This window comes from Eumetopias jubatus, unplaced genomic scaffold, assembly GCF_037043125.1.
Source record: "Eumetopias jubatus isolate StellerSeaLion01/CBP00866 unplaced genomic scaffold, mEumJub1_p1.0 scaffold_1, whole genome shotgun sequence".
In the NCBI taxonomy this organism is placed as follows: domain Eukaryota; kingdom Metazoa; phylum Chordata; class Mammalia; order Carnivora; family Otariidae; genus Eumetopias; species Eumetopias jubatus.
The window spans coordinates 123,606,074-123,621,305 of NW_028274807.1; the positions used below are offsets into that span (position 1 = coordinate 123,606,074).

Genomic DNA, 15,232 nt, shown 5'->3' on the forward strand with positions numbered 1-15,232 from the left:
TGGTTGCTCACCATATTCTTCCTTTCCTAGCAAGAGGAACTCTTTTTAACTGGCAAGTGCCTTTGGAGCACTGTGAACTGGTGTTAGTTTGGGGGATGGGATTATGCATGCAAAATGAAGTTGCCTTCCTTCTCTTGTGATGATTCTCACTTTTCTTGTTAAAATGTCCTAAGTGGACTTTAGAGGTCTCCTGGAGTTGTTCGTGGATTGCTGTCTATTTGTTGATCTTTGTTGGATCACAGGGAAGCTGGGTTTTTTCACCAACTGATGGGCACTTTTTTCTTTCAGTGCTTTAAATATGTCTTTTCATTATCCCTTGGCTTTCATTCTTTTTGATGAGACATGTGCCATATTTCTTATCCTTTGGTCCCCTGTATGTGTACCGTATGGCTACTTAAAAATATTTTCTCTAGTGAAGATTCCCCACAATGTGTCTTATGTGGTTTTCTGTTTTATCCTGTCCCCTAGGCTAAGCCAAGGCCTTATGTATTATGAAATACTGTATAATCCAGCAACCTATGCGCATATTTGGCAGTGCCTCTAACAACCACCAGTGTCTGCCAATTCAAGAAGGATTTATCTCTCTGGAGTTTAGTTCTTTAGATTCTTTGGCTTTTACCCCCCTCCTTTAAAATGTTTCCTTTCAGAAGAATAACCAATTATACCAGAATTATTTATTAAATTAACCACTCCTTTTCTTCAAAAACTGAAGTATCTCCTTTGTCATAGCTTAAGTTCTGTATATACCTGGATTTATTTCTGTGCTCTATTTTCTTATATTTTCTACATTATAGCCCTACATTATATTTGATCTATATTATTTTCAATACTTTTGTGTTAAATTTTAATATTTATAATGCTTAAGCCCCTGTTAACTACTTTTATTCAGAATGTTTTTGGACTCCTCACATACAGCTGGTGGGATTATACATTCGTACTGTCACTTCGGGAATTAAAATTTGTTCACCATCTTTAGAGTGTTTTCACAATTATGGGCCCCATGTAGAAGTGGAGAAATGGCTTCCTCTTTAGCTTTGTGCCATACTTCCTTACCTTGGTCAGAAAGCATTTTTGCTTGAGCTGTGAGTCTTAAAATCACTTGACCTGCTTTATCCATTCCTTGTCCTCACCACCATTCTTAGCCAGCATGTCCTTGACACATTATTCAGCAGAACTGAACCTTGAACAGATACCATGGTATTCTTTCTTTTTCTTTTTACCCTCTTCTACAACTGTAATCTTTTTTCTAATTTTCTGTTTACCTTTAAAGTAAAATCTTCCAGACACTAATGTGACGAGACAGAGAAAAAGAGTGTTATATATACGTTAGCAATTTAAAAAAAGTCCTCTCTTTCCCATGGAAGAAGGGAATGTGGTTGCTCTTCAGTAGAAGAGGTCATTGAAGAAGGCATATGCTCAACCAGAATGGTTAAATTAATAGTATTGATGATACATAGTATTGGTGAGGATGTGGAACACCCAATCTCATACATTGGTAGATTTCATAAATTGCTGATGGAAGTATAATTTAGTACACTTGTTTTGGAAAATTGTAGGGCATTGTCTACTAACCATCTACACACATGTGTTCTATGTGTTAATAAGTTTGCTGCTGGGAATATATGCAACAGAAAAAAGTTTATGTCCATCAAAATATGTGTACAGTCATGTTTATGGCAATTTTATTCATGATAGCATTAAAATGGAAACAGTAGTCCTGTCCTTAAATAGTAAAATGGATAATAAATTATGGTACGTTAATACAATCAGATGCTACCCAGCAGTGCAAAAAATTAAAGTACTAATACATATAATAACTGATACAACTTTGATTAAAAGAAGCCAGACATAAAAGATGATACTATTTATATGAATTTCAAAAACATGTCCATTGTTAAGGAATAATAGTTAAACCCTTTGAGCTGGGGATGGTTTTTGACTGGAAGAGAGCATCAGGGAGTCATTTCAGTTTTGGAAGTGTCTTATACATTCATCTTGGTTAGGATTACACAGGTGTATGTATTTGTAAAATTTCATCAAGGTGTAACTTAAGTTTCATACATCTTACTGAATATAATTGTATTTTCATATAAAAGTAAAAATTTGTTTTAAAAGTGTTTAAAAATTATTGTCATAACATTTTCTCTGATACCCTACCCCCACCCAAGGAAACCTCAGACTATATTGCCTACAAGTATACTATATGGAATCACATTAAATTTGCCTAACAGTTTAGAAAGACTTTATTAATAGAGCTTTAAGATTTTTTTTAAACTCCATATATGAAACTTATTTACGTGGTTTTCTATATCCTTTGCGTTTTTATAATTTTCCGCAATAATATTTATACCTTTCTTGAATTTATTCTTAGATAATTGTAGTTGTGAACATGCTGCTTATCCATTTATGTTTCTTATATATTGCCAATATCTAAAAGTATTTTGTACATTTATCTTTTGTCACCTGTCTTGTCAAATTTTTTCCATTATGAATCTTTTGAGTCACTTTAGTAGAGATTGTTAGGTACTTTTTTCAACTGTTGGAAAGGGAGAATTTTCTTTATTAATATTTTACTCATTTTTGCTTTAACTAAAAACTTAAAACATCCTTGCCTTGTTCCTTTTTGAGTTGAAATGTCTTGAGCATTTCAACAAATATCTTAATCTTTATCTTCACCTTGTGTATATATATTTCATCTAACTAGTTTTTCTAGGAGTTGTTTATTAAGCTTGGCTGCACAATTTTATCAGATACCATTTTGAGATCTAGTAATATGATCATTTAATTTCTCTCCTTTACTTCATTCATAAATTGAATTACTTGATTTCCTAATTTTGCCTCAGTTTTGCATTCCTGACAAAAATGCATTTGGTTATATATGTGTGTATTCTTTTTATGCAGTACTAATGGAATAGGTTTTTTTGATATTTGGAAACTTTATGTGTAAGTGTAATGAGCTTAGCTTTTGTGTTATTCTCACAGTGTGGTTTGAATATTGGTATCTATAGTTGTTTAATAATTATTGGACTTGTCAGATTTGTATTGTGGTCTAAACAAATTTTTGAAACCTAGTAACTCATCTTTTAAGTACCTTTGAAAATAAAGGAATCTTTAGTTTTATTTGGCTGCAGAGAAATGATTTCTTTAAGTAGACACACATAGATAAAATCACAAACTTTAAAAAAATTTATTTGCTGTTATACCAATTATTTTGAATTTTTCATTTTCATATATTTTTTTTTCTACAGTCCGTGGTGGATGACTGGATTGAATCATATAAACAAGACAGGGACATCGCACTTCTGGATTTAATCAACTTTTTTATCCAGTGTTCAGGATGTCGAGGTACATAATGTTGGGATAAATAATTACATTGAGTCTGTCAGTCCAACAGTGTCAAATTTACTTCACCTTTTGGGACGCCTGGGTGGCTCAGTCAGTTCAGTGGCTGCCTTCGGCCCAGGTCATGATCCCAGGGTCCTGGGATCGAGTCCCACATCGGGCTCCTTGCTCAGCAGGGAACCTGCTTCTCCCTCTCTCTCCCTCTGCTTGTGCTCTCTCTGTCAAATAAATTTAAAAAGTCTTTAAAAAAAAATTTACTTCACCTTTCTTTAGTTACATATAATCCATCCTAGAAGTATGACCTAATCTTTTTCTGATAAGGAAAATTATTGCTATTTAAGTATATTTCATCTTGTTTTGTTCAGTTTTGCAATGAAATAACAGCTTTCTAAAAATTTATGAAATTTGAAGGAAATCTAAAATTTGCTTATGAATTTGTGAATTGATTTTAGATCATAAGCTTTTATAAGTAATATTTACTGATATTATTTGTACCTATGCTCCATATTAGGAATTTTACTAGCTGCTAACATTCATTATTTTGTATCCTTGTCAATGTTTTGGTCCTCATTATATAGATGAAGTACTTGAAGCTTCAATAATTTGCTTTAGGTAACATAAGTACCAGAATGAGGTTTCTTAAGATTATCATCCATTGGAAGTCTGTAGACAGTATTTTAAAATAAAATATAATTTTTTAATCACATTAATTGATAATTGATAAGATATTTTTCTTCTCAGGAATAGATAAATCTGAACAGATTATAATGTGTTTCATGGGGGAAATCAGTTCGTAAATCAGCATTCTTTGCCTTTCAGTGCAGAAAGTACAGTGATCTTTTATTAAGATCAGTAATACAGTTGATTTCTTGAAGGCTTTCTTATTTCTGTTTGTCACTCACAGTATTGACAAAAGTAGTTTATCAAATATTTACAGAACACCTATCTTGTACTAAGCACTCTTCGAGTATACACGTTATCAGGACAATCTCTGTAGTATTAGAGTATTTGTAATTTTCAAAGGAGGCTTAATTACAAGGATCAGAGAGGGAAATATACCAATAGTTCAGTAAAGTGCTCACCAGTGCCATCTTAAGAATAACAGCACTGGTTATAATTTAACAACAATTTAATGAGCATTATGCCTTGTGTTTTACATGCATTTGCTCATTTAATATATTGGTTAATAGTCAGATCAGGCAGTTGTGATTTTTATAGATCAGGAAACTGAGAATAAACGGCTGAGGTAATTTTTGGACATCATACAGTTAGTTGAAGTGCCAAACTCAAGATTCAAAGCCAGGCTTGTCTCAATCTGGAGTCTGTGTCCCTAAGGACAAGATACTATGGTAATAACAAAGAGGGGCTTCTAATTTAGCCCAGGCTTTGTATCTCTATGTATGTGTAAATGTCGGAGTATTTGTAAGAAAGTGCATCTCAGAGGAAGAAACTCTGTGGTGAGACTGAAGCTGAGGAAGAGAAAGTTAAAGGGGATGAGAAAGGCCAAAGTTAACAGATTATGTGTAAATGCTTCAAGACAAGAAAGCAGGGTACACTCTTGGACATAAATAGAGGTTAAACATGAATCTGAGAGCATCGAGATTGGGGGAGAGTGGCAGGACATTGTGCTATTTGGAAGAAGATGACTTTGTTAATTTTGTAGCCTTAAAATGGGTATAAGGCAAGCACTGAATGATGTACTTTAAATGTATTATCTAATCTATGTTAAGTGTTCTTTTGGATTCGGTTTTGATTTTAAAACAACTGGTAGTCTTTAATTTTTTTTTCCTTTTTTAATTCATTCCCAGTTTTCAAAAGACCAGAAAGCTTTAGAATATCTAAAGCAAAAAGTCTTTACCACTTCCTGCCTTCCCATCTGTCTCCACAGAGTTAACTGCGTTTAACTACTTTGTTGTATATTCATCTGTCTGTCTGTTGTCATCATTTATCTAATTTCTGTATGTATAAGTAGGAGTATATAGTCTTTCCTTCCCCACCACTCTTACACAAAAGATACTCATGTATAGGGAGCTTTGTTAACACAGCATCATAGCATTCCTTTGTGTGTGTGTGTATAGTAATTTGGTTAAACTAGTCTTCTATTAAAAGACCATTGCATTATTTGTAGTCTTTTGCCCTTACAAACAGTACTGTAATGAGTAATTTTGTGTATACCTTATTTGCTCTTTGTGGAAGAATGTCTGTGGGAAAATGTATTTGTAAAATTATATCAGATATTGCCTAACTTCTATAGGAATTGTACTCATTTTTGCTCCCATTAGTAATACATGAGGATGTTCCTTCTTGGTCTTTTCAACAAAATGTTTTTATCAAATTTTGGGGTCAGCCTTATGAATGATGTAAAAATGATGTGCCAATGTGATTGTTTTTTTTAAATTGAGGTGAAATTCATTTAACACACAATTAGCCTATTTATTTATTACAATTAACCATTTTAAATTGTACAGTTCAGCAACTTTTAGCATGTTCACAATGTTGAATGTTGTGCAACCACTTCTCTCTAGTATCAAAAATTTTCATTACTCCAGGAGAGTACCTCGTATTTATTAAGTTAATCATTCCCATTTTCTTGTCCTCCTTCAGTCCTTGGCAAATTCTAATCTGCTTTCTGTTCCTATAGATTTGCCTGTTTTGGTCATCTTATATAAAAGTAGTTCTACAACATCTGACCTTTTGTGTCTGATTTCTTTTACTTAACCATAATGTCTTCAAGGTTTATCAAGGTAGTACCATATATCTATAATTTATTCCTTTTAATGGCTGAATAACATTATGGCATAGATCACAATTTTTAAATTTATTCCTCTGTTGATGGATATTTGGATTATTTCCACCTTTTGGTTATTATGAATATTGCTACTCAAAACATTTATGAACAAATTCTGTTTGAGTACTTGTTTCTTTCTTTTTTTTTTAAGATTTTATTTATTTTTATTTGAGAGAGAGAATGAGAGAGAGAGAGCACATGAGAGGGGGGAGGGTCAGAGGGAGAAGCAGACTCCCTGCTGAGCAGGGAGCCCGATGCGGGACTCGATCCCAGAACTCCAGGATCATGACCTGAGCCGAAGGCAGTCGCTTAACCTTCTGAGCCACCCAGGTGCCCTTGAGTACTTGTTTCTTGATTTTGGGGGGTAAATATGTAGGAGTGGAATTGCTGGATCCTATGGTAAGTCTGTTTTCCTTTTTAGGGAACCATCAAATTGTTATCCACAGCAGCTGTAGCATTTTATATTCTTCCAAAAAAATGTTATAAGGATTCTTATTTCTTCACCTCCTCTCCATATTGTTTCCCACAGTGGCTGCACTAGTTTATATTCCCACCAATTGTGCACTATGGTTCCGTTTTCTCCACATCCTTGCCAACACTTGCTATTTTCCAATTTTTTTTAATTTTAAGTATCCTAGTATGTATGGAGTGGTATCTTGTAGTGGTTTTGATTTGTGTTTCCTTAATTATCAGTGATCTTGAACATATTTTCATGTGTCGGCCATTTGTATATCTTCTTTGAAGAAATGTATATTCAAGTCCTCTGTTCATTTCTAAATTAGTTTTCCTTTTATTGTGCATTGTTTAGAGTTCTGTATATATTTTGAATACTAAGCCCTCATCAGATATATAATATAACTTAGAAATACTTTCTTCCCATTTTGTAGCTTGTCTTTTCACTTGCTTAAAGATGTCCTTTCGTGCTCAAAAGTTTTAAATTTTAATTTAGTCTTTTCCATCTGTTTTTTATTTTTTGCTCCTGCTTTTAGTGTCAAATCTAAGAATCCATTGCTAAATAAAAGGGCATGAAGATTTATCCCTATATTATTTTTCAAATAGAGACAGTCCCCAACTTATTATGGTTCAACTTGTGATATTTTCTTAAATCTATTTTTAAAGATTTACTTATTTATTTTAGAGGGAGGGGGCAAAGAGAGGAATAGACAGTCTTATACAGACTCCGCGCTGAGCATGGAGCATAACGTGGAGCTTGATCTCATGACCCTGAGATCACGACCTGAACTGAAACCCAAGAGTTCCATGCTTACCCTACTAGCTGCCCAGGCGCCCCTCAACTTGTGATTTTTTTAACTCTACAATGGTGCAAAAATAATATGCATTCAATAGAAACTGTACTTCGATTTTTGAATTTTGACCTTTTCTTGGGCTTAGAGATATGTGATAGGATGCTGTCTCCTGATAGTGGGCAAAAGCAGTGAGCCACACCTACCAGTCAGGCACACATACTGGTGGTAAACAGCCAGTACACTCACAACCATTCTTTACCTCTACAGTCATTCTGCTTTTCACTTTCAGTACAGCATTCAGTAAATTACATGAAGTGTTCAATGCTGTATTATAAAATAGGCTTTGTATTAGATGATTTTTACCCAACTGTAGGCAATGAAGTATTCTGAGCACACTTAAGGGAGGCTAGACTAAGCTATGATATTCTGTGGGTTGGATGTATTAAGTGCATTTTTGACTTAATATTTTTAACTTATGTACAATGGGCTTATCAGGTTGTAACCCCATCATAAGTGAAGGAAAATCTGTAGTTTTACAGTTTTAACTTTATAATTAGGTTGTTGATTGTGGTTAATTTTTGTATATGGATGATTTTAATTTATATTTCTCTTATAAGTGAGGCTTGAGAGCTATTTCTATTATTTTTTTCTCTCAATTCTTTGTTCCTATCCCTTGCCAATTTTCCTTTCTAGTATCTTAGTTTCTGAACAGGCATTTGAAAAAATGGATTTTAGAACATTTTGATAAAAGTCATAGAATGATCTTTTCTTAATATGATTAACGAAGAAGGCACACTGTCCTTTCACATCAGTGGAATATAATAGAAATCCAGAAATATACCCAAGCACTAATGAAAATTTATTAAGTGTATCTTAAAACATATGAAAGAAGAGAAAGGCAAATTGCATCTACACTGAGATATCATTTTTCACCTATCAGATTGATAAATTTAAAAATTACAACAATACTCTGTTGGTTAAGCTATCAGAAAGTAGATATTGTTACATTGTTTCCTGGAATAAAAATTGATACATCTCTGATGGAAAGAGATTGGGCAGTATCTACCAAAACTACATTTGTTTTTATCCAGCCATCCTACTTGTGTAAATTTGCCATGAAGATATACCTCCAGAATTAAGAAAATAAAGGCACAGGGTTACTTAATACAGTATTATTTGCTATTGTAATATGTTGGAAACAACCTAAATATATATAGGAGAGTGATTAAATAAATTGTCATAGAGGTACACAATGGAATTTTGTAAAAATTTCCATTGCAAAGGGGAACCTCTGGCTCAGTTAAGCGTCTGCCTTCGGCTCAGGTCATGATGCCAGGGTCCTGGGATCGAGCCCACATCAGGCTCCCCTCAAGGCTCCCGTTCTCCCCCTCCCTCTGCCTGCTGCTCCCCCTACTTGTGCTCTCTCTCTCTCTCTATCTCTCTCTGTCAAATAAAATAAAATCTTAAAAAAAAAATTCCAGGGGCAACTGGATGGCTCAGTCGTTGAGCGTCTGCCTTTGGCTCGGGTCATGATCCCAGTGTGCTGGGATCGAGCCCCTCATCGCACTCTCTGCTCAGTGGGAAGCCTGCTTCTCCCTCTCCCACTACCCCGGCTTGTGTTCCTGCTCTCACTATCTCTCTCTCTGTCAAATAAATAAATAAAATCTTTAAAAAAAATAAAATAAAAATAAAATGAGGTCTCTTGTAGGCAGCATATCGATGGGTCTTGTTTTTTTATCCAATCTGATAGCCTGTGTCTTTTGAATTGGGCATTTAGCCCATTTGCATTCAGGGTAACTATTGAAAGATATGAATTTAGTGCCATTGTATTGCCTGTAAGGTGATTGTTACTGTATATTATCTCTGTTCCTTTCTGGTCTATGTTATTTTTGGCTCTCTCTTTGCTTAGAGGACCCCTTTCAGTATTTCTTGTAGGGCTGGTTTAGTGTTTGCAAATTCCTTTAGTTTTTGTTTGTCCTGGAAGCTTTTTATTTCTCCTTCTATTTTCAATGACAGCCTAGCTGGATATAGTATTCTTGGCTGCATATTTTTCTCATTTAGTGCTCTGAATATATCATGCCAGTCCTTTCTGGCCTGCCAGGTCTCTGTGGATAGGTGTGCTGCCAATCTAATATTTCTACCATTGTAGGTTACAGAACTCTTGTCCCGAGCTGCTTTCAGGATTTTCTCTTTTTCCGTGAGACTTGTAAGTTTTACTATTAGATGTCGGGGTGTTGAACTATTTTTATTGATTTTGAGGGGGGTTCTCTGTGCCTCCTGGATTTTGATTCCTGTTTCCTTCTCCAAATTAGAGAAGTTCTCTGCTATAATTTCCTCCAATATACCTTCTGCCCCCCTCTCTCTTTCTTCTTCTTCAGGGATCCCAATTATTCTAATACTGTTAACATCTTTTGGCATCACTTATCTCTCGAATTCTGCCCTCGTGATCCAGTAGTTGTTTATATCTTTTTCTCAGCTTCTTTATTCTCCACCATTTTGTCTTCTATATCACTAATTGTCTCTTCTGCCTCATTTATCCTAGCAGTTAGAGCCTCCATTTATTATTGCATCTCATTAATAGCCTTTTTGATTTCGACTTGGTTAGATTTTAGTTCTTTTATTTCTCCAGAAAGGGATTCTCTGGTATCTTCCATGCTTTTTTCAAGCCCAGCTAATATCTTTATAATCGTCATTCTGAAATCTGGTTCTGACATCTTACTAATGTCTATATTGATTAGGTCCCTGGCAGTCGGTACTGCTTCTTGTTCTTTTTTTTGAAGTGATGTTTTCCGTCTTGTCATTTTGTCCAGAGGAGAATAGATGAATGAGAGAACAAAATGCTAACAGGGTAACAATGACCCCAGAAAAATATACACTAAACAAATCAGAAGAGACCCAAAACCGCAGGGAAAAGAAAGGGAAAGAAAGAAAAAAAGAAGAAGAATATGATCAAATACGATCAGGCTGGTGAATAGATCAGTGCCACACACTAGATTATGGGCATATTCTTGTCTGTTAGAAGACACGGTCTCCCAAAATTTTAAAGAAAGAGAAACTTGTATATGTACAAAAATAAGGGTAAATACAATGAAGGGATGGAATATTACTGTAAAGTTGAAAATTAAAAGATTTTATAAATGGAATTGATAAGAAGTTGGTTGAAAAAAGAAGAGAAATTAAAAAAAGGGGGGGAGAGAATGTGATCAGGCAAGAGATGAGAACAAAGCTATACACTAAAGATTTAGGGTATATTTTGGTCTATTAGAAGAAACTGTATCCCAAAATTTTAAAGAGAGAAGACATATATATATATATATATATATATATATATATACATACATACACATATATATATATACACATATATATATATAAAATAAACTACAATGAAGGGATAGAATGACTCTAAAAACGAAAAATAAAGATTTTAAAAAGGATAAGATGTTGGTTGAAAAAGGGAAAAAGAAAAATTTTTTAAATTAGAATAAGAAAAAAAAGAAAAAAAATTAACTTTGAAAGACTAAAGAATCATGGGGGGGAAAAGCCATGAATTCTATGTGTTGTATTCCCCAGCACTGGACTTCTGCCGTTCTCATTGATCAGTAAACTAGGTCTTGGCTGGCTGTTCTTGCTGATCTTCTGGGGGAGGGGCCTATTGCCTAGAATCTCAAATGTCTTTGCCTGAGGCAGAATTGCACCGCCCTTGACAGGGGCCGTGCTAAGTAATCTGCTAGGGTTTGGTCTCTGTAGCTTTTGTTCCCTGAAAGCTTTGCATACAGCTTTGGAAGATGAGAAAGAAAATGGCGGCCTCCAAATCTCCACCCTGGAGGAGCAGAGAACTCGGGGCCCCACTCCTCAGTGAGCCCCCAGAGAAAAGCAGTCAATCTCTCCTGTCTCCCCAGTCTCCGGCTGCACTCCATGATCTCCCAGCCTGTGACTGAGAGTTTATATCTCTGACACAGGACCCCTTTGGACTCTCCAAACCCAGTAAATTCCTGTGGTGCGCTCCCGCACCGCTCCTCCCGGGGGAGGAAGGGGAGTTTCCCCAGATCTGCTGCTTCTTGGGTCCCTGCTGTGAGAGTAGTGGCCTGGCTGTGCCACCGTTCTCGGTTTATGGCAACTCCGAGCTGAGAGTCCACTCCCTGGCTCCGTCTTTGCAGCCGGCTTCCCCGCTCCAATACCTGGGAGCTCTGCTGCACTCCGGCACCCCCGGTCTTTCTGTGACCCCGAGGGTCCTGAGACCACACTGTCTCACGAGGGTTCCACCCCCTGCTTAACCACTGGAGCGACATCCCTCAGTGGAGCTGACTTATAAAACTTCCCATTTTGTGCTCTGTTGCTTTATCACTTGCCAGTAGCTGGCTCCCTCCCCCCGCGGTCTCTATTCCCAAATATCACCTTGGATTCACTTCTCTGCACGTCCTACCTTCTAGAAAGTGGTCGCTTTTCTGTTTAAAGAGTTGCTATTTTTTTCTTCATCTCCTGTTGAGTTTGTAGCTGTTCAGAATGGTTTGATACCTATCTAGGTGAATTCCTGGGACCAGACGAAATTTAGGTCTCCTATTCCTCCGCCATCTTGCTCCTCCCCCCTCTATTTTTAATTTTTTGAGGAACCTCCACACCGTTTTCTTAAGTGTCTGTACCAACTTGCATTCCCACCAACAGTGTAAGAGGGTTCCCCTTTCTCCACAACCTCTCCAACATTTGTTGTTTCTTGCCTTGTGAACTTTTGCCATTCTAACTGGTATAAGGTGGTATCTCAGTGAGGTTTTGATTTGAATTTCCCTGATGGCTAATGATGAACATTTTTTCATGTGTCTGTTAGCCATTTCTGTGTCTTCTTTGGAGAAGTGTCTGTTCACCAAACATTTTAAAAAGAGTTAATACCTATCCTTCCCAAATTATTCCAAAAAATTCAGAAGGAAAAAACAAGGTTTCTAAATTCATTCTCCAAGACCAGCATTACATATATACCAAAACCAGACAAAGACACTAAAGAAAATTACAGGCCAGTATCCCTGATGGATATATATGTAAAAATCCTGATCAAAATATTAGCAAACTGAATTCAACAATATATTAAAAGGATCATTCACTATAATCAAGTGGAATTTATTCCAAGCATCATTCAATATCTGCAAATCAATCAATGTGATAGGCCACATTAACAAAAGGATAAAAACCCTATCATTTCAAGAAATGCAGAAATTGCATTTGGGAAAATTCAACCTCCATTCATGATAAAAACTCTGAACAGAATATAGAAGAAACACACCTCAACATAATAAAGGTCATTTATGACAATCAGTTAACATCACAATGGTAAAGAGCTGAAAGGTTTTCCTTCAAGATCAGGAACAAGACAAGGATGTCCACTCTCACCACCTTTATTCAACATAGACTTGAAGTCCTAGCCACAGCAATCAGACAACAAAAAGAAAGAAAAGGCATTCAAATTGTTAAGTATGGAGTTAAGCTGTCACTATTTGCAGATGACATGACACTATATATAGAAAACCTAAAAACTCCATCAAGAAACTATTAGAATACACAAAAATCAGTAATGTTGCAGGATACTGTTTGTATACACTAATAAGTAACTAGCAGAAAGAGAAATTTATAACTGCAGCAAAAAGGATAAAATATTTAGGAAGAAATCTAAGCAAGGGGGGTGAAAGACCTATACTCTGAAAACTATTAAGGCATTGAGGAAAGAAACTGAAGACAACACAAACAAATGAAAAGATATACCATGCTCACTGATTGAAAGATTTAATATTGTTAAAATGTCCATACAATCCAGTGCAATCCACAGATTCAATACAGTCCCTATCAAAATACAAATAGCCTTTTTTTTTACAGAATTAGAATAACCCTAAAATTCATATGGAACTACAAATGACCCCAAATAGCCAAAGCAAACTTGAGAAAGAGAAACAAAGCTGGATTAAGAACAAAGCTGGATGTATCAAGCTTCCTGATTTCGAACTATACTCTACAAAGCCACAGCAATCAAAACCGTATGGTACTGGCACAAAAATAGACACATAGAATGACAGAACAGGACACAGTACAGAAATAAACTGATGCATACATATATGGTCAATTAATCTATGACAAAGGAAGTGATATACAATGGTGAAAAGATCGTCTTCAATAAACGATGTTGACAAAACTGGGTAGCTACATGCAAAAGAATAAAACTGGACCACGTTCTCTTTTTAAAATTTTTTTAAAGATTTATTTGAGAGAGAGAGAGAGAGACAAAGCTGGACCATTTTCTTATACCATATACAAAAATAAACTCAAAATGGATTAAAGACCTAAAGGTGAGACCTGAAAACATAAAACTCCTAAAAGAAAACATAGGCAGTAAACCTCTGAACACCAGTCTTACCAGTATTTTCCGGGTTCTGTCTCCTTGGGTAAGGGCAACAAAAGCAAAATAAACAATTGGGACTACCTCAAACTAAAAAGCTTTTGCACAGTGAAGCAAACCATCAATAAAACAGAAAGGCAATGTAACAGATAAGAGAAGATATTTGTAATCATATATCTGATGAAGGATTAATGTCCAAAATATATAAAGAACTCATAAAATTCAATCCCCAAACAACAGATTATTTGATTTAAAAATGAGCAGAGAATGTGAATAGACATTTTCCCTACAAATACATAAAGATGGTCAACAGACACATGAAAAGATGCTCAACATCCCTAATCGTCAGGGTAATGCAAATCAGAACCACAATGAGTTATCATTTCACACCAGCCAGAATGGCCAGTATCAAAAAGACAAGCAATAAGAAGTATTGGCAAGAGTGTGGAGAAAAGGGTAGCCTTATGTACTCTGAGAATATAAATTGGTAAGTCACTAAGGATAAAAGTGTGGAGGTTTCTCAAAAGATTAATAACAGAAATACCTTATGATTCTGTAATTCCACTTCTGGGTATTTACCTGAAGTAAATGAAAACACTAATTTGAAAAGATATGCACACCTATGTTTACTGCAGCATTATTTACAATAGCCAAGATATAGGAGCAAACTAAATGTCCATCAATAGATGAATGGATAAAGAATGTGTGCACATGCTCAGTAGAATATTACTCAGCTATAAAAAAGAATGAAATCTTGCCATCGGCATGGCAAATTAATGGACATCCACATGACATGGTTGGACCTAAATGGTATAATGCTATGTGAAACAAGTCAGACAAAGGAAATACCTATGTTTTCACATATAGATGGAACCTAAGAAACAAAACAAATGAACAAAGAAACAGAGTCATAAATATGGAGAACTGATGGTTGCCAAAGGGGTGGAGGGAGGAATTAGATGAAATAGGTGAAGGGGATTAAGAGGTATAAACTTCTACTTAGAAAGTAAGTAAGTCACAAGAATGAAAAATACAGCATAGAAAATGTAGTCAATAATACTGTAATAACTCTGTGTGGGTGAGAGATATAACTACACCTATCATGGGGAACATTTCATAATGTATATAAACGTGAAACCATTGTGTTGTACACCAGAAACTGATATTGTATGTCAACTATACTTCAATTTAAAAGAAGGTATACTCAAATTAAGTATCATCCTTTCACCCCTATTCCCTCTAGATTTTCCACCTTCTTTACATACACACACACACACCCTGTAGGTAGCCAGTCAATATTCTGTTTGGTCTTTCCTCTGTTTCCATTTGCTCTAGAGAAGGTACGTATGTATGTTCCATTTTCCCCTTTCTTCCCAAGAAAGTTGCATACTGTAGATACTGTTTTGTGCTTTGCATTTCACCCTTAAAAATGTATCCTGAAAATCTCCCTGTATCAGTCCACAGAGATCTTCCTCG

At 35.5% G+C, this 15,232-nt stretch overlaps 1 protein-coding gene across 2 annotated transcripts in view; it reads left to right on the plus strand.

Annotated features, from left to right (window-relative positions):
• STAG1 (STAG1 cohesin complex component) overlaps nucleotides 1–15,232 on the plus strand; it is a 423,203-nt gene that overhangs the window by 182,333 nt on the left and 225,638 nt on the right. For both annotated transcript variants that reach the window (XM_028099176.2, XM_028099177.2), the window contains exon 5: nucleotides 3,249–3,345. In XM_028099176.2, the coding sequence (XP_027954977.1) occupies nucleotides 3,249–3,345 (97 nt within the window). The remainder of the gene's footprint in view (nucleotides 1–3,248; nucleotides 3,346–15,232) is intronic.